The sequence below is a fragment of the Petromyzon marinus genome, chromosome 25, assembly GCF_048934315.1.
Source record: "Petromyzon marinus isolate PM22_M1 ecotype Great Lakes invasive population chromosome 25, UKy_Petmar_22M1.pri1.0, whole genome shotgun sequence".
Lineage (NCBI taxonomy): Eukaryota > Metazoa > Chordata > Hyperoartia > Petromyzontiformes > Petromyzontidae > Petromyzon > Petromyzon marinus.
The window spans coordinates 9,861,207-9,880,469 of NC_133691.1; the positions used below are offsets into that span (position 1 = coordinate 9,861,207).

The 19,263-nt window shown below is 45.8% G+C and overlaps 2 protein-coding genes across 4 annotated transcripts; one reads left to right on the forward strand and one right to left on the reverse strand.

Annotated features, from left to right (window-relative positions):
* Positions 1 to 3,065: 3,065 nt before the first annotated feature.
* LOC116945863 (uncharacterized) lies at positions 3,066 to 12,919 on the forward strand. 3 transcript variants are annotated; one of them, XR_012945315.1, is made up of 10 exons: positions 3,091 to 3,463; positions 3,981 to 4,079; positions 5,136 to 5,304; positions 5,469 to 6,551; positions 6,755 to 7,128; positions 7,239 to 8,516; positions 8,745 to 8,875; positions 9,601 to 9,732; positions 10,269 to 10,409; positions 11,446 to 12,919. XR_012945315.1 is itself a non-coding variant. In XM_032960477.2 (9 exons), the coding sequence occupies exons 3-9, from the start codon at positions 5,224 to 5,226 to the stop codon at positions 10,286 to 10,288; spliced, it is 3,099 nt and encodes a 1,032-aa protein (XP_032816368.2). In that variant the 5' UTR covers positions 3,066 to 3,221; positions 3,981 to 4,079; positions 5,136 to 5,223; the 3' UTR covers positions 10,289 to 11,131. The 3 variants fall into 3 exon arrangements, 2 of the variants coding, with proteins under 2 accessions (XP_032816368.2, XP_032816367.2); XM_032960477.2 differs by lacking the exon at positions 11,446 to 12,919 and having other exon boundaries at positions 3,066 to 3,221; positions 10,269 to 11,131; XM_032960476.2 differs by lacking the exon at positions 11,446 to 12,919 and having other exon boundaries at positions 10,269 to 11,131.
* On the reverse strand, positions 11,405 to 17,769 carry TELO2 (telomere maintenance 2). Its single transcript, XM_032960478.2, has 3 exons — positions 17,659 to 17,769; positions 13,967 to 16,106; positions 11,405 to 12,602 (listed from the first exon to the last, which is right to left on the reverse strand). Exons 2-3 carry the CDS (start codon positions 16,088 to 16,090, stop codon positions 12,225 to 12,227), a joined length of 2,502 nt encoding a protein of 833 aa, XP_032816369.2. The 5' UTR covers positions 16,091 to 16,106; positions 17,659 to 17,769; the 3' UTR covers positions 11,405 to 12,224.
* Positions 17,770 to 19,263: the final 1,494 nt, after the last annotated feature.

Consider the following 19,263-nt stretch of genomic DNA (forward strand, 5'->3'; position numbering starts at 1 on the left):
ACAGTACTTAATTCCATTTTTTATGTGAATAATTTAATGTTGATTTTTATTATTATGCATATTTGTAAGTTAAAAGAGTTTGCACAACAGTCTGAATCGTTTTGCTTTATTGTGGTAGGCTGTTAATTGCAATGGATGTTTAATTGCAGTGTGATTACAGGCATAGCTGTTAAACATAGCATTGTGCATTAATGGTATAATGATGGAAACAGCTAAGACTGATTGGGCAGGGAGGAGAAGAAATGTGTAAGTGCAGACCATAAATAAGATCGGTTGCACATCACCCCAAACCATTGTTTTTTTCAAAACAGATTGAGCTAGCATTTCAAAGGATAGTCGCAACAAATTGATAATATCTTAAGCTGATAATAAACTGCCGTATAAACTTAACATTTGTATGGGTCATTATGAACATGTCGTTTTCATTTGACTGCGTAGTTTTAAATTGCAATGCGTACACTGTGTAAGCATAATTAATTCCAAACACCCATACTACTTTTCTTAACATTGACAATTTATCATTGCACAGAACAGAGAGCATGTGTGATTACATATGCATTGCATTGCATTATGTAACAATATGAGCTTTCAGAATACGATGTAATGTTGATGGGCTTTTAATGTACTTAATTTGACTGTGTAAATGGAATGTGACTAAAATATGCCTCACCCATTTGTAATGAGGTCAGTGTCTATTGTGTGTTCACATTTTACATGGTGCACAATTCACTTGATGAGCACCTAAGCAGCACCAGCACATTTTCTTTCACATTTGAAATCGTGCTGTTAAATAGAAATTCACAGCTGTGAACATTCAACTATAAATGTGCACATTGAGGTAACATAAGTTACTGCATCGTAAATGCAGGTTGTGCAATACTAATTCATAATAAAGGTTTTTGGGTTAGATCGCGTTTATTTATAAATGTGTCGTAACCCTCCACCACCCGACACGGCCAATCAGCAAAAAAAGTGTCACGTTGACAAAAGACAAATAATTCACTACTTCAGCCCACCGGTGTGTTGAAGAGTTAATCCACATTTACAGTTTGAGTACGACGTTTCGCTGGTAAATACTTCCAGCATCATCGGGCAATTCGCCAGAATGGTAAAGCCCTCGAATAACTACAATCCTGCAGTTTCTGTGTGCATTTAATAATTAAGGAAATACATGAATGTTTAAAATTGGCTTGCTGGGGCCCTGTGGTTATTGTATAAATATTCTGCATTGAACATTGTGGCAGTACAAACTATTCTATGATATTAAACAAGCCGACCAAGGTTGGCGTATAAGTTAAACAAATGTGTACAGTATGCTCTCAACAGTTGTTAATACGTTTAAGTTTAAGCATGCAATGCTTGCCTTTCCCAAGTTTGAGCAGTCAATTTGTTTTCATTTCTGAACAACAGCATGGTGCATTTTAAGTGGTCATATGAAAGAGAAACGTCATAAATGAATGCAAGCTGTTTATGAACATCCCAGGGATTTACATAAATTAAACAATTGTGTTCTCTTATAAAATGATCGTGTTATTTGGCTGCTTTGAGCATAGTGTGCAGTTCGAATGCAATACACAAATTACAGTCCACAATTTACATCATTGCCAAAATTGCACAGTTGCAGATGGAATAGTGCATTCTCACTTAATCGTTTCATTTGCACAGTTGGCTCTTGCAGCTGCAAACAGAGTGTGCACACAATTAGCACCCATTTCATTTGAATGTGTCATTGAAGTCAAAGTGTTTGGAAACATGGTTAGTGAAATATACCGCATAAAAAAGTATCCCACTGAACACCAGGATAACTATGTACATGGTTATTTAAAAAAAAGTATTTAAGATGTAGTAGGCAATGGTGGAAACAAATTTTCCGGCGGGTGCATTTCCTTCCTCGGCCAGCTTTGTGTGTTCTCGTACGCTTTTATAGTTTTTACTTGTAAAACAAATTATCCAGGACAAAGAGCACAAAGCGAATTAGCGTTAAATGAGGTAGCGATAATTGGTAATGCGTGAAAGTGGCCAACAGGGGGTGTTAAGCTGACAGGTCGCAGGGTGGGCACGGAATGAAAGGGTATCGTGATACGTAACTAATTCCCATACACCCAAAATGAGAATCGATGGCGATTATAAATGTACTATTTTTGAAGTAGGGTTGCCGGCATGTGTTAGGGTGGCAGGAAATTATGTTCTTTGTTTTTTTTTCGGTAAAGTCACGTAGGTAAAACAAATCAATAAAGTAAATGAAAACATTGATATTTTTTTACCTACGTGACTTTACCGAAAAAAACCCCAAAGAGTATGAATCCTTGCAGTCACGAAAGCTTCAAATCTATAAGAAATTATGTGTTAAGATCTGGTGGTATTGGACGTAATATTACAGTGTACTGCATAGTTTTGATCGACCTATTAAACGTACCCCAAACGTAATAATCGTTTATCATATTGTAAGAGGCTAGGTGGCTCAGGAAGCCGACACGTTATTAGAGCACTGAACCTCAGTAAAATATAACTCCATAGATTAGTCGTAAACATTTGATATTTTTACCTAATTTATTTCATTGTGCGTTGTCGAAATAATGTTTGTATTGACAATGATGTGCTGCACCCCGTTGATTATCTCATAAAACATCTTTAAAGGTCACTTAAATTGCTTTGCATGACAAACTTGCGAAAGTCCACGTTCATTTAATCAACTCGTCAGCCTCAAGAGGACTCCATTGCCAAAGGGACTTCTTGTACAAAGCGCTTTGGTATGTAATGTATGAGTTAATTTCATCGCTAGTATGTCCAAACGAGCCGGGAAATATCACTATGTACTATGTACGAGTCATTTGACCCCATAGCAACATTGTATTTATCCATAATACACCTAACACCCCCCCCCCCCCAAAAAAAACCCCATCTATTATGGATAATATAGGTCGCGAAAGCCTACGGGTCAAATAATATTTATTACTGACTTGCCCATTTAACACGGTGCTGCAACAGCCCTGTCCTAGAGTAGGCCGCGGGCGCGCGCCCGTCGTCAACGGCAACGCGAAGGACGAGCGCTCCCATTGGTTCGCGCGGCCCCGTTCCCGCGCGAACCAATGAGCGCGCGCCATAAAACAAAGGGGGCCCCGTCGGAGTTTAAAGGAAGCAGCGCGCGCGGGGGGCGATTTTTGCGTCACAAAATTTTGCAATTAAATTCGCTTCCCTACGAACGTTTCAATCCCTGCGCGGTATTTCAACCAAGATTTGTTTGTGTTCGTTTGCTGCTTCGTCGCATCCGCGGGCCGAGATATGCGTGTTAAAAGATAACGATTGCACTGGCGTTGTTCGAAGCGGCGAATGGGCGCTCACGTCCGTGGATTAAATTGGCGTCGCCGCTGCCGCCGCCGTGTTAATGGGAGGGGGTTGGCGTCTTTGGATGGGTTTATTTTATTGTTTCTTTTATTGGTTCTAAACTCCGTCAGTTTGCAAAGTACGAAATGTTTGGCATTTGCTGCGTTGGTGCCACGTGGGGGGGTTTGCTCCGTCCGCTCGCGTCATTTAGCTGTCAATGTTCGCCTCCGTAATTCGGTTAATTTCAAATGCATGCGCCCAATAATGTAGTTTGGTTAATTTAATAGGAAACTTTATAGACAAACTTGAAATGTTGCTTCGTGCAGTGCATATGTATTGCTTATATGTAACATTACGAAGTGTATTCTCGCAAAATAAGCGTTATCTGAATTGCCTGCATACGTACGACTAATTAACGTGGTGTTGACACCAGAATTGCCGTGTAATCATTAAAATCTCAAGAAATACTGTATTTAATGTTTTAACTATAACAATTTTGCAGTTTCGTGTTGATCTAATGACACCTCAGTGATGCACGATTTCAGCCAGGAAGTCGCCAACGTGCAGCGGGCGTTGCAAGCAATTCACGAGCAAGCTTCACATTGATGTATAAACCATTGCAATTTCTTAACCACGGTCCAACTTTCCATTCCCAGGGGAGATTTGGAACGCGTGTCCCCCCTCCCCCCGTTGAGGTGCCCGCGGAAAAGAGGTCGTGGCAAAGCATGCGGGCGGAAAGGCATATCACCATGATGGTAATTACTGCGTTGCATTATTTACCACGTGCACATTTGTGCATGCATAGGCCGTGTTTTGCCAATTCACTGTTGGATGATGGTTTCCCCAGGGCGTGCCGGTTGTGGGGGTGATTTGAATATTCATCACCAAGCGTGGTCAGTGCGAGTCGGCGAAGCATAACACGTATCTTGTAGTAATCCAAGTAAAGTGGTTTTCTACTCAAGGGGTTTGGGCACTCAGCTCCTGTTTTCATCCTAGAGCCAGTGGTGGAAATAACACATTACAGTATATTGCCGGGCATCCACAGTGCGTGAATCTCAGTATCAAAATAAAACCACCGCCACTTTTCTAATACTATTATATAATTCATCACCGGCCATGATCTATACACCGCTGGATGAAAGGCATTGAAAAGTTGTTTACATCTCTCAGATTTGTGATGCCACAATTCTTCCCGCTCCTAAACTTCCTCACAACAAATTTTGATTTAAAGCTTTCGTGACTGCAGGGATTCATATTCTTGGTTATTTCGGTAAAGTCACGTAACTTTGCCGAAAGAACCAAGAATATGCCTTACAACAAGTTCAAACGAATGAAAGCCACCCCTCCTTCACATTTCACCACCGTATAAATATACTGTATGTACATTGACGCAATGGGTACAAATAGAGTCATGCCTTTGCCCGACACCTAGCCCGAATGTTGATCCAGTGCCCATTTAAGTCCCGTCCGAGCTGTACACCATCCTGTGAACTGAAACCTCGTCATTTTGACATGACCGAGCCGACTAACGCGGCAGGGAATTCATTAGTTAATATTAATTTACACAGTTGTTTCTGCTGATTTATATTTGCTGTATGTAATTTATTTGTTTAGCTTTTGTAATTTTGGTGACCCAGGCCACATGCAAATGAGATTATCCTGGTCTCTTGGGTTCTCACCTGGTTAAATAAATAAACTTGATTATGGGTACAAATTATTCCACAGGACAACTATTAAACGCATATAAAAATAATAAAATTGTATAGGAGTGTTATTCTTGCATTGTAATGTATATACCCATCTTGTCTTAGCATAAGGACTTGGGGAGATGGAGGAGCAGTCGATGACCAGGAGATTTGCTCATGTCCCAACCAAGGGTGGCCATCTGCACCACCTTACATGACCACAGTCAGGGATTTTTGGTGCATGTGGTGCTCTTTAGTGTGGATGGCTGGTAATACTGGGATCGATATTCATGAGGTAAGGTTACACTATAAACTGCTGAATGCACTTTTACATTTGCCATATTTGCTCTTTGAAAAACTTCGGTGTGCATTGCAAAAATGTGTAAGATGCATAATGTATAAATATTGTGAGTTCAAAAATAATTATTTTCAATGGCTTGTCTTCTGTTCTACATAAAGAAAATGAGCGAGGAAGAAATGGTACCGGTGATTGACGAACGTCCAGAAATGGTGGATGATCAGCTATGTGAAATGGGTGAAGATCAGCCATGTGCGACTGGGGAAGATCACTCATGTGAAATGATGGAGGCTCAACCCAGTGGAATGGTGGAAGACCCCCCATCTAGAGAAGCCAATGATCAATCACGGATTACAGCAGACACTAAGTCCTGTGTCACAGTAGATGATCAAGCACAAAGTGTAGAACATCAACCACATGTTGTACCAGGTAAAATACCTGGAATAGTGAAGGATCTGTCATGTGAAATGGGAGATAATCTGCCTTGCGAGATGGAGGAATGTGAATCTTCAGAGGGTGAGCCATCTAAAGTAGCATATGATGAACAATGCGACATATCTGAGGATCGGTCACAAGTAATGGTGGAGGATCCACAATCGACAATTGTGAAGGCTCTGCCGTGTGACGAAGAGGCAGTTCAACCTGACAAAGTCGATCAGCCACATGACACAGATGAACATCCTTTATCTCCAGCAGTAAAGGATCAGTTGTGTATAACGGTTGAAGACCAGCCCTGTGGGATGGGGGATGATAAAACAGGTGGAATGAAGGAAGCTCATGCAGGCAGCACAAATGATCCACGCTTTGCAGAAAAAAATGACAAAGAATGTGGAATTGCAGATACTCACCCTTGTGAGGTGCAGCAGAAGCAGGCACAGGCAAGTGTTGTGGTGGAAGATCAGCCTTGTGTGTCAGTTACTGATCAACAATGTCAAGTGGTTGAGGAGCAGCAGTGCTCGGTAAAGGAGGAAAAGCCTGACACTGAAACACCTAGGACAACTGCAGCAAAACCTGATAGTGCAGACCTATGGACCCTGGACAATGCAGCAGATGTAATTGATATAAGCTCTGGCTCTGAGGAAGTGGATGACGATGTTCTGGAGGTGATTGACCTCTCCTCAGGCTCTGAGGAAGAAGTAGAAGAGGATGAGGAAGAGGACGAACAGGAAGAGGAGCACTCTCTGTCAGATGAGGACCCAGCACCCGAGCAGCTCTATGAATTGGAGTGGACGCGCACACTGCAGGTTAAGGGTTACTCTAAGTTGTTGAGTGAGGAGATCATTTTCGCACTTCACTGTAAAATCAAGATAGGGGTAAAACTGATATTACATTTTATGAAATACTCTTTGCTGCATTCGGTAAACTTTACACTCGGTCTTTGCTGTGTTGTAAAATGTAATGTGACAATTTTTTTTCCGGTATGTGGGGCAACACAATCCATCAATAGCCAGATGCGGTGCAGTTGGAGGAGTTCCAGGGCAGCCCAGGCCCCGTGCATGCGCTCCCAGCCGGTTCTCAACCCCTCGACTACTTCAAGCTCTTCCTAACAGACGAAATGCTGGACAGGATCGTGACTGAGACCAATCGGCATGCGGCTCGCTGTGGGGCCAACATGCACCTGACAGGCCCTGGGCCAGGCTCTGTGTCGGGTGAGGGAAGGCCCGTGACGCGGTCCTCGCTCTCCACCTTCCTGGGGGTTGTGCTCATCATGGGCATCAATATGCTGCCAGCACTACCATACCACTGGGCAGACGATGACTCCCTGGGAAACCAGTTTATCCGCCGCTCCATATCCCACAAGAGGTTCAGGGAAATTTTGAGGTAGCTGCTTTGTTGCAAAAGAGCTGTTAGAATATTGCACTCCAGTTTTGGCCAATGGGTGTGTTGGTGGTTTATTTACTGTTTCCATCTTTTTCCATTTTTCTGCAAAGGTACCTCCACATTAGCGATGATGAAAAAGCACCAAGCAGAGGACGGATCGGCTATGACCCACTGCACAAGATCCGCCCACTGCTCGACCACCTGCTGGGGGCCTTCTCTCGCCACTTTGTTCCATTCCGAGACATGCGCCTCGACGAGGTGCTCAGCAAGTTCAAGGATCGGCATGATGCGCTGCCATGTGTGCCCGCCAACCCCATCCGCTGCGGCGTCAAGGTCTTCATCTGCTCATGCGCGTCCACAGGCTACGTGCACTCGCTGCTCGTGCACGCCGGAGGCCACGATATCGTCGTCGCTGGGGGCCTGTGGCGCCGACGCAACAAAAGCTTCCCCCTGGGATACAGAGCTGCCATGCGTCTGACGGAGCGCCTGCACGGGGTCCACCACCACGTGTATTTCGGAAAATTGTTTGGCAGCGCGCGACTGCTCTCTGACTTTCTCCAGCGTGGCACGTACGGGTGCGGCTTGGTACGACCCAACAGCCGTGGCTTCCCCAAGGAGTTACGTGACTCGCGGCTGCAGCCCGGAGACACCAAGTTCCGGCAGAGCGGGCAGCTGGTAGCCTGCATCCACAAAGCCAACACTGAAAACATGGCCATCATTGCCTCCAACTCCCGGCCAGAATCAGAGCGTATGCAAAGGAGGTTCCACAATTATGACGTCGAGGGAAGCCAAAAGCCGCATCCGTTGCTCAACTACAACATGTGCATGGGCAAGGTGGACATCGCCAGCCAGCTGCAAACCTGGTTCGAATTGGGCCGCGAGGGGCGCAAGTGGTGGAAGTACATGTTTTTTTTCCTTCTCAACACTGCCGTGGTGAACTCCTACATCCTCTACAGGCTGAGCAACATGCCGCAGCCCCGCAACGCCATGAGCCAGCTGGAGTTCCGCTTGCTCTTGGCCAAGCAGCTGGTGGGAAGGGTGGACGTGCGCAAGGGCCCAGGCTTGCGGAGGGTCGGCAGGGCTCGTGGTGGTGGTGGTGGTGGTGGCGGCAGCAGCAGCGGCGGCGGAGGCCAAAACCGCCGCTGTATAGAGCGTGTGCTGTGGCCAGCGCCCAGCGTGAGCCCCCAGCAGCACGCCTGCGTAAAGTTCGCAGGGCGCAAGCGCGTGTGTGTCCTGTGCAGCAGCCGCAACAAGAGAACTCGGCGCGGGCGCAGTGTGCAAACCAGCTACGGCTGCCAGATCTGCAACGTGAACCTCTGCCAAGTTGGCTGCTTCACCGGCTACCACAGCAAGGAGCAGCTCGCTGGCAGCAGGGCATTGCGGCGTCTGTAAGCACTGCAGGAAACAAAGCATTTGGCAAGCCTTTGTGTCGTTAACTCAAATCAGTTGATTCAGTAGCCCACAGAATGTCGTTTATGCTACAACCAACACACAAACTATAGCCGCCTTTCAGGCTGCCGGAATGGCGACTAGATAAGGCTGGTGGTTTTCACACTTGCCAATTAGCCAAATAGCCACTCCACATGTAATTTCATAATTTCCTGTCCTGTGCGCAGTCACAGGGGTCGAGGCGGGAGCCAACCAAGGAGTGCGGCGCGCCGGGGCCCCCGCACCAGGGAGCAGGGCTGCCAGGCAAACCTGGAGGACGACCCAGCACATGACATCAAGAATGAGCGCTGCGATCAAGGCATGCCATGCCTGTTATTATTTGGGCCGAGGTTACTTCTGGAATTCCAGTGTGCGGTGCAAGGCAGTGTTCCTGTCTACCCCGATTGCCTTGGAGAATGTTTGATCTAACCATGTTCAAACATAACCTACTGATGAGAAAATGCACCTGATCTCACCAGATCTCGGAATCTAAGCAGGTTTGAGCCCGGGTAATACTTGAAAGGGGGGCCATCATGTACAAAAGGTGTGGGTTTGTGTCATGGGCAGCAGAGGGCAGTGCAGCAGTGCAGAAAAAAACATTGTTGGATTACTGCCATATCTATGCCCCCTGCCTTCACCAGCTGAAACTGACCTGGGTCTTGAACCGTGGTCAAATAACCCCCATGATCCACATGGCACAGGAGGCCCTCATTCAGCAGTAGATTGACAAAATGTAAAATATACCTTCATGTTATATGATACAGTAAATCGCTATAAAACTGGAGTGTTCCATATAGTTTCCCGCACCTCCGATTAGCATGGTTGGCTATGTACGGTGCAAAAGAAGCTCAACATACATAAAGTATTTAATTCTAAAATCACTTTGTGAAACCTGTTCAGCTGGCGTTAGTTTTAACGAGCCAAACGATGGCAGTCCAATCCAGAAATATTCCATTGAGGGAAAATGCATTTTTGCTTTTGCCAGCACTTATTAAATGTTGCACCAATTCCTGTGCAGCAATGGGACCTTGTTTTTTGGTTTAGGGATGATGGATGGCAGTGCAGAGGAGAGAGTGCCTGTGTCAATGGAGGGCTGGGAGGGGCCCAAACTGGAGCCAGAAGAAACAGAACTTGCACAGTCCAGCAGTGATCCCTCCTCAAACCACGCATTACCAGGTAAGACAGACCCTTGGGGATGCAACCTTTTTAGAATGAATCGATAGTCCTTTACCGTGCTGTGTATTCAATGGACATTTTACTTAATTTCATGTCTTGTTTAGGTACACTGGTATGTTGCTTTTCATATTTCACCATTTTGTTCCTGGTCCATTTCAGTAATTTCCCGAGATATACATACTCTTTAGTGTTTTACAGCATTGGTTTCCCATTTGTTAAGTCAAACCTTGACGTGACTTTTGTTTTGCTATTTATCTTTAGCCTCACTTCGTAGCCTCAAGTTATTCATAATTTCCTGTATTTCATTACTATCAGTTATGACTCATCATTGAATCTGAAATGGTCATCTTACAGCACTGTGGGATTTGTACAAATCTGCATGATCCACCAATATTTTCTTCCCAAGTGGAGGCATGTGCAACCATACCCAACACTTAGTTCTTGTTCAGCTACTCACAATCAGAATGTATTTATACTGGATGAATTCAATGAGCTATAATGCTATTTTTCACAGATGCACCGTGTTTGTCTTTCAGAGAAATTTGTTGAAGACTGATTTGGAGAACGTCACCCAAACAAAGCAGAAGGAACCTGTCCATTGATGAAAAAGATAGCCACTTATTGATTGCACTTTAAAACATTACACAATTAAATGGAGCTGATGTCAGCTTTTTCTTGTAAGCGTGCAGTCTAAATAACAGACGTTAATTCGGAGTATACCCATAAAAGATGGTTCTATCTTTTCCTAGTTCTTAAAATAATATATAGCCTTAAAAGGTTAATTTTCTAATTTCAGCAGTCAGTGAAACGCTTCTGTATTTTTCTCAAAGTACTCTCAAAGACATTACCTCTGGCCTAAGACTAAGTACAGCAAATTGCTGTGTCAATAATACTGTTCCCACAGACATTTTTTTGTCGATGAGAGCTCGTCCTTGATTTTAAAGGCTATTTTATAGCACATTGTATTAACATGCCATTTGTAATAAGTGTAGTTTGTATCAAGTAGGGTTTTCCTGTTAATGTCTCACTGGTGTAGTGCTGTCACCACTTTAGTAATGATCCACCACGAAGTATTAGTAATGTGTATAGATATGCCTTGTGCATTATTATTTATTCTAGACACGAGTACAATATTGGCCAAGGCTGTATAGGGGAATTATCCCAGATGTTCTTAGAGATGTGCACTTTCCATCAAGGGTCATAGTGTTTACTTCTTCTTACTAACAATTCCAGGATTCGAGTGGCTACAAAAGAAAAGTATAAACCTGAGACTTTAAGCACGTTAGGTGTACTACTGGAGGAGCATGCACAGCCTTTTATTTACTCCAGTTTCTAAGTACGTGTCAAATTTAGTCTTGTGAAAGTCATGTGAAAAATAAATGTAGGTGAAATACTGTCATTGAATTTTGTTGGGACATTTATTTGTGTTAAATGTGAATGGTGGAAATATTTGAAAAAAATTCTGCAACACTGCATTGGTTTGTTGCAACTCTAGTTCAATTCCATCCACCATATCCAATGAGGGCCACTCACTGATCGACTTGACTTAAAAATAATACTCAATGAGGCCTCGTATCGCTACATTTAGTTCCTAGTGTGGCAACTGGGCGTGGTGCCTGCCACATCACATCCCTGGCAGGGCCAAGAAAAAACACCCATACTTTTGCTATGGTTATTCACACTTTCAATACAGGCCCTTTTATTCCGTTTCAGACTCGAGGCATTTATGGAATCAAATACAGCTTGCACAAAATGTTCACGTGAACAAATAACATTCTGTTTACCTCCCAAAAAGGTAAGAAACCAAATCAACCTTATTAATGGCCTTTTTAACACAGGTGATCATTGCCATTACACCGCTATTGCAGGATGTCATTAACCTAAGCCAAATGACGGTGTATAAAACTTCAACAGCTATACGCTGCAGCCAACAAACTTGGACTGCATTTCAGTTTGAAATTTATTATAAAAGCATTTACTTAGCTTTGCATATTACACATGACTTCGATCATCATTAGGTCATATACATAAGTCAAAATATAATTGTTCATAGCATAGCAATACTGGATAGTATATACAATTGTGTACAAATTCTACATTCTATCTACAATGTCACAAAACATTTTGATTATTCACATAGTGGAGGTGTATTTTACAGAGCAAGTGTTTTAAAGCAAAGAGTGTGTTTCATCATCCACGGACAAGTAATGGAAACCCAAATGAATGACACTTTTCCATCCACCGCCTCGCCCTGTCTGCTTCCTGTTTACATGCATTAGCAACGTTAAGTGTTGACACCAATGTACCACTGTTGGGGGAAGAAAAACCTAATTGTGCATGCACATACCTTTTAGGGCACTCATCAGTCTTGCTGAGAGTGCACCCACATTAAAGTTGCACTTATATATCCCTTAGCAGAAAGACATCAACGTAGCCAATTGAGGTCGCTGCCAATACAAATGTCCGTGCTTAGGCAAGCAGCTGCCCCCCGCTTACTGCTTGACAGCCAGCTCCTTCTTGAGGGCCCCGTCGACAATCAGCAAGCACTGGAGTGCAAGCTGCTGGCACTCGCGGTCAGGCTCACTCTCCATCATGTCTTCGAGCCAGGCCCGGGTCTCTGTGGCCTCCCCGAGCAGTTCGGCCTCAGCGCAGACGCTCGGCGCAGCTGCTGTGGCCATTGCCAGGCAGAAGAGCAGGCCGCGGCGCACAAGAGGGTCGCTGTGGTAACGCAGGGCCCAAAGGAAGTCCAGCAGCGTCTTGGCCATGCGTGGGGCTAGCGGGGCGCACGAGGCAGCGTGCATTATCGCGCCCAGCGTGTGTAGCAAGCGCGCCAACACCATGTGATCCTCGCCGAGCAAGTCAAACGTATCCTGGTTTGGGATTCAGAAAGCAATAGGTTAAGTGTGTACCATTCGGTCATTCAACAGTGATGTGCCGGCAAGCAATTCCGTGTGTCCCTGGGGAAATAAATTAGGAATGGAAGACTCAACTGCCAATTCCACAATTGACAGAAAGAATACAGAGGTCGTATTTTCTTTCAAGTGGTGGGGGTTGTCAAATGGCCCTTGAAACAACAGATTTCTCACACTACAATGGTGTTGTGTTTGTAAAATATCTCATTCTGTAATATACCCCTGGGGACTGTAAAAATGTGTGCATTCCTGTGTATTAAACTTGTTCGTGCGTATTTTTTGTCATACATTATTTTGTCAATCCCTTTTTGGGTGAACACCTCACGTAATGCAGCCGAGGGGATTATTTTACCATAGTTCACCACGCTGTTCAATGTGAGTTGGTGACGGTAGGGAGCATAGATGTGGGAACATACATATACAATGCAACGATGGATTATTCTGTTTTAAATCAAACCTGTCAAAATTAAATATGAAGAATTGTTCAAAATCATCTTGTTGACAAAGTATTACACATCCCAAGCTCCACCATGCATCACAAACCTCCTACAGACCAAACAATCCACCAAAACCCAACTATAAAACTATGGTAGACACAGGTGATTTTCATTTGCAGTACACCTATAGAGTAATCTCTAAGACAATAATACACTAAATCGACTCCATCAATATATTAAAATTACAACAGACATCTCTGTACGCTCACAATAATTAACTGACAACCATATGACTTACGTGATGTCAGTCATGGTGAGGATGGTGGTTGAGGTTAATTCTAAGAACTAAAAAATTGTTTCGTGCTTTAAAAAAGAAAAATTATACTTTCAAAAATATATTATTAATTTGTGTTCGATGTAACAGCGCTTTGGCAAATCTACGTCTTAAAGGTGCCAGAGTAATTACAATAAAAATGTACTTGACTGAAATAAATAATGGTGTGGTTTTACAAAAGGTCATTCAATTTTGATTTAAAGCTTTCGTGACTGCAGGGATTCATATTCTTGGTTCTTTCGGTAAAGTCACGTAGAAGGGAAACAATAAAATAATAAAAATATAAAACAATAAAATTCTCACGACGTTTCGACTGCAACCACAGCAAGAAAATTTGAAAATTTTCTTGCTGTGGTTTTCACACCTGATGATGATGATTGCTTGTGTTGCAGTCGAAACGTCGTGAGAATTTTATTGTTTTATATTTTTATTATTTTATTGTTTCCCTTCTACGTGACTTTATCGAAAGAACCAAGAATATAAAAGGTCATTAGGCATATTTTTTACATACTTCGTTGAAAGGGGTGTAAATAACCTTCATGTGTCCTTACCAGCTTATCATAGTTGCTAATCAGTGGAAAGAAAAAATTGCCAGCAACTGCAGCAAAATTATTCGGGACAGCTGTGGGCTCCGGAGCCCGTGGACTGGCGAACCGCTTGGTCTTGCTGTCAATTCGACGTCGCACGATCTCAGTCCAGTGGGTCGGCAGGGAGGGGTCGGGAAGAGTTGGCCCGCCCTCTGCAATCTCGGAAACATGCGCTGGACGCGCAGCTTTAACAGCAGCCAGCGTCACCTGCGAGAGCTCCTGTGCCGTTAAAGCAAGGGTGTCCAACATGTCCATGCGCTGCCGGAGGTTGTAGTTCGGCCCGTAGAACTCGGCAGTGAGGTAACTGGCCACCCTGGCTGGGTCCGTGGCAGTCGCTGCCACCATAGCCCTTTGACGCAAACTTTGGAAGTTCATGATGCTGCCGAGTTCCTCCATGTGTAGGAGGATTTTAACAAGTTCTACGCTGACTTCCTTTGTGGAAGTGGCGTCACTCCTGATTAACGACTCAGCAGCCATCAGCGCGGCTTCCAACTTATCCGGTTTTTCTGATGCAAGCAGACCCTCCATGCAATCTCGGATGTAATGTGGCTTTTTAAGTTTTGGCATGTCATCATCGTCGTCATCAGACATGTCATAAGGCACCAGGTCATCATCACTGTCAAGGTCCTCATCTTCAACTGCTGGCTTTTTTTCAGTCCAAGATTTGTCCTCCTTGCTTCCCTTCATTTCTGGGTTGTGTTGATCTTTACCGTATTGATCCTGAGAAATCTTTTCCACAATGGCAGCATGGGAATGCATCTGTGCCTCATTCTGCTCTGGTTCTGGATTTAAAAGTGATTTGAGATGCACAGTTTCCTCATCCTCTTCATACTCAAATTTCAGCTGGTGACCCGCTGGCTCCAGGACAGATGTAATACTCTCAGCTGTTATCATGCCTAGTCGCCTGACCGATACGATGTTACTCTCAAGGTGACACTTGACACCACCCATCATCAAACTCAATAATGTATGCTTGTGCTTTTTTTTGTCCTGTTCATTCAGCAGTCCTAAGCAAATCAGGATGGCTTGAGTGATGTAGGCATGCTGTTCATAGGAGGTATGCTTCACAGAGCTGGCATTGCTCCAGGTGTCAAGGAGTGTTTTTAATGCTTCAATCAACAAAGTTCTTCTGCTGGCCGCATCCGCCAGATACCCCAAAATATTTCTTAAAATGTGCGTCTTGTCGTATCTGAGCAAGAGCATCTTCTGCGTGAGTAAGTAACGCAACTTTGGATTTTTGAGCACAAGGTCCCCCAAGAGCCAGGATAGGACTGTGTGCCTCGGTGCCAAGCGGACAAGGCCCAACATCACGCTCTCACTCCAGCGGTCCGGCACATTCTCCAGCAATCGGTAGCCAATCCTCCGCCACAGAAAGTCCATCTCAACGAGGGGGGTTAGGCGAGGCATCAGCGAGCCCCACACGGTCTCCGCGTGACCCTGTGTGCACGCCTTTCCCAGGACAGCAGAGATGAACTTCACCGAGCAGTCACGTCCATCTCTAAGCGCCGCACAAACCCTCTCAAGGGCGGCAAACGTTTCCGTGGCAAGCAGCTCGAAGTATCGCACAGGCCTGAACATTTCTCTGTTGCTCAGCTTGAGTTTGTTGGCTGCCAAGTCAGGCAAGGCGACCATCTTCCCGAGCAATGTCTCCTGCGTGACGCTGCTCTCGCACAGGCTCCCAGGCTGCTCCACGCAGCTGCGAAACATCAACTCGGCCAGGCGACCTTGGCGTAGGAAGGTCTCCAGCAGGGACACGCATTTGTCAAGGCGACTTGATGCCTCTAACCCGGCCAGAGCGGCCAGTAGAGCAAGCAGAGCCTGGTCGGGCGGGCCGGAGAGCAGCGCTGCGTCCACCAGGCTGCGCTGTTGCTCAAAGCGCAGAGCGGACAGCCAGTCGGCGCTCAGCTGGCCCAGCAGAACCTCCACGAAGCGGGCATAGTAGAGCTCTTCAAACTGGCCCCGTCGCGAGCTCGAGGTGTGGAGGAAGGATGTGAGGAGCTCGAGGGAGCTCCGTGCCTCTCCGCCATCCCCGGCTGCCGCGAGCGTGGCTAGAGCCTGACGCACGTCCAGCGCGTCTCCAGCCTCCATGTTCACTCCTCAGATCCTGCTCACCGTCAACACAAGTGGATTTGCATCAATCCCATTAATTCGAGACACGAGACTTGCTCTTTTTCAAAACAGCTATAAGGTGTGAGAATGATGTGCTTTGTTCAAGAAAAGAGATGGATGCTGAATGTTTACTTTGTCAAATTGCAAGTATCTGTATGTTTTTTTTTTACCGACAAATAAATGGCTGTTGAGTTCATAGACCTGTGGGCATTTGGTTCACAAGTTAAACCATGGTGCATGTGCTTTGAGTTCCACTGACATGTGAAGTGAGTTAACAATGTTGAATTGCGTCCACTGTATATTATTGATCTGTGTAATGCCGCCAAACTCGAAATATTGGTGGCAATTCCACATTCTGTTATGCAGCTATCACAATCCAGCAGAAATCCAACAATCCGCGTTGATAGGTGGGACAGGAAAGGCGCCACGTGCTAAGCACAAATAAATTGACTATCAAATGAGAGCGCATTGAAACTACATGTAACAATTTAAGGCCCTGTGTCCACTGTATGTATTGCTTTCTACGAATTTACTACATGTAGCTGTATACAGAGTAATGCAATTTGTCCATAAACGCGTTCTATTTACCTATTTTTATTTTACCAGGTAAAGCTCACCGAGTTATATAGCTCTTTTTCAGCTCAACGCAGTGGCTTAAAGTGTGGAAATTTATAGCCGCTAAATATTCTAAACGCAATATTTCTAAATGAGGGAAAAACCGGAGAACCCGGAAGAAAATCCGCGTGACTCCGGGGACAATCTTACATGCAAACTCCAAACATGCAGGTGTCAGGGCCGGGATCGAACCCACGACCTCCTGTATACCTTGCGAGGTAGTCAACATCTCGCCACTGTGGCGACTGTATAGTATACATGGCGAACGTGTCGCCTTGTATGCAGCTGATTGCAGCAGTACAATCCCACGTGCAATTTTAAAGCATAAAATAAAAAAAACCCAACTATCTTGGGCAGTCACGTGTGTGGCACCGTTAAGACGGCCCCGTGCATCACGGGGGCACTGCTAAGGCGGTCGTGGAAATGTCACCTCATGACGAGCAACAGTAACGTCAACGGAGCTATATTCTGTACTAGCGTTATATGACGAGTCCGATCCAGTCGGATCTCTGAAGCTAAGCAGGTTCGAGTCTCTCGGTGGCGCTTGGAATAAGAAATTATCGGCAGTACTTGCGCTGTACTTATATCTTCCCCGCTTTCACAATCTAGCACTGGGCAACGTGGGCAAATAACCCCCATTCAGCAGTAGATTAACACACAAGAGGGCGCACACCTAAATATAGGAGAAATATCGCCAGGTATACAAATTAGTGGGCTATTGAGAAGAGTAACAGCGTCCCTCTCATCTCCGTTGGCAACACCGAGTCGGCGGCGTCCATTCCACATTCACGTGGCAGGTTCGAGTAGACCCACAACAACGTAGAGCAACCGCTCGACCACCACGTAAACAAAAACACAAGTGCTACGTAAATAATCAAAACCCCGCAAATTAGAAAGAAACGTGCAGAGTGAAGCGAGCAAGTAATTCTTACAGCGAGAGGATCGAGGTTTATGATGAAGCGTTCGTGGCGATAATACCGCGTTGAGGCCCCTCTTCGCTTCCGGGTCACCGTGAGGTCACGCCCACTGCTACGTCACGCTGCAAGGACCACCACCACCCCCACCACCACCACCCCCACCACCAACACCCCCACCACCACCCCCACCACCACCACCCCCACCACCACCACCCACCACCACCCCCACCACCACCCCCCCCACCACCACCCCCACCACCACCACCCCCACCACCACCCCCACCACCCCCACCACCACCCCCACCACCACCACCACCCCCACCACACCCACCACCACCACCCCCACCAACACCACCACCACCCCCACCACCACCACCCCCACCACCACCCCCACCACCACCACCACCCCCACCACCACCAACACCACCCCCACCCCCACCCCCACCACCACCCCCACCACCACCACCACCCCCACCACCACCCCCACCACCACCCCCACCACCACCACCCCCCCCACCACCACCCCCACCACCACCCCCCCACCACCACCCCCCCCACCACCACCACCCCCACCACCCCCACCACCACCCCCACCACCCCCCCCACCACCACCCCCACCACCCCCACCACCCCCACCACCACCCCCCCCCACCACCACCCCCACCACCCCCACCACCAGCACCCCCACCACCACCCCCCCCCCCACCACCACCCCCACCACCACCAGCACCCCCACCACCCCCACCACCACCACCCCCACCACCACCACCCCCACCACCCCCACTACCACCCCCCCCACTCCCACCACCCCCACCACCACCCCCCCCACCACCACGACAATCAAACTCTGGACCCGGTTTTGACATGCAGTGACTCGCCAGAAGAAAACTCAACAAAGTCCTAAATTCGAATAAAACTCGTAAATAACTGCCTTAAAAGTAAGTTAGGTATGGTATATAATAGGCGACATTTCTTCAAAGCTCATCTAATTCAAATGAAATTAAGCCCAGGCACGCATCACTAAGTGAATTGTGCGAATGCATGTTTGCTGAACTTCTTTCACACCATACGTAAGCCGACTGTGCTAATCGCAGGTGCGATAAATATTTTTTGTTGAATTTACGATAATAGGTCCGCCCTAATGCAATGTGCCAGCACCATTTATAATTTTCTATTTAAAAGAAATTAGCTTACTTAGTGGTACTCTTTGGGTATTGAATGGCTTGTCTGTTATTCATTAAACATTTACTAAATTCTTATGAAGCTCAAAATCTCATCCGCTCAATCTCTCTGGCAAAACTAGTTTTATTTATGTGCTATAAATAAGGGCCATTGCCTGAAACGTCACCTATTATATGTTTACTTTAATCCCACATTGTTATTTACGAACGTGTTAAGTTTTTTAAATTATTATTTAGACTTATGCAAGTGTAGTGAAACAATCTTGATGAAGGTATTGCATTATCGAGGGGCTACGTGGTATAACGGATGTGGCACCACCAGAGGGAATGACAGGAATGAGACTCCCGACTCGTGGTGCTGAATTGTTGTTGTAACATACCAACCTACCCCTACTGGACATCTGTGAAAAAGAGCTTTATAGCTCATCGGATTCCGCCA

Coding starts and splice junctions, on each gene's coding strand:
- LOC116945863 (XM_032960477.2), top strand. CDS start 5,224: ATGACCACAGTCAGGGATTTTTGGTGCATGTGGTGCTCTTTAGTGTGG. Junction 5,305..5,468: donor CTGGGATCGATATTCATGAG/GTAAGGTTACAC, acceptor TTCTACATAAAG/AAAATGAGCGAGGAAGAAAT. Junction 9,733..10,268: donor CTCAAACCACGCATTACCAG/GTAAGACAGACC, acceptor TTTGTCTTTCAG/AGAAATTTGTTGAAGACTGA.
- TELO2 (XM_032960478.2), bottom strand. CDS start 16,090: ATGGAGGCTGGAGACGCGCTGGACGTGCGTCAGGCTCTAGCCACGCTC. Junction 12,603..13,966: donor TTAGCAACTATGATAAGCTG/GTAAGGACACAT, acceptor ATCCCAAACCAG/GATACGTTTGACTTGCTCGG.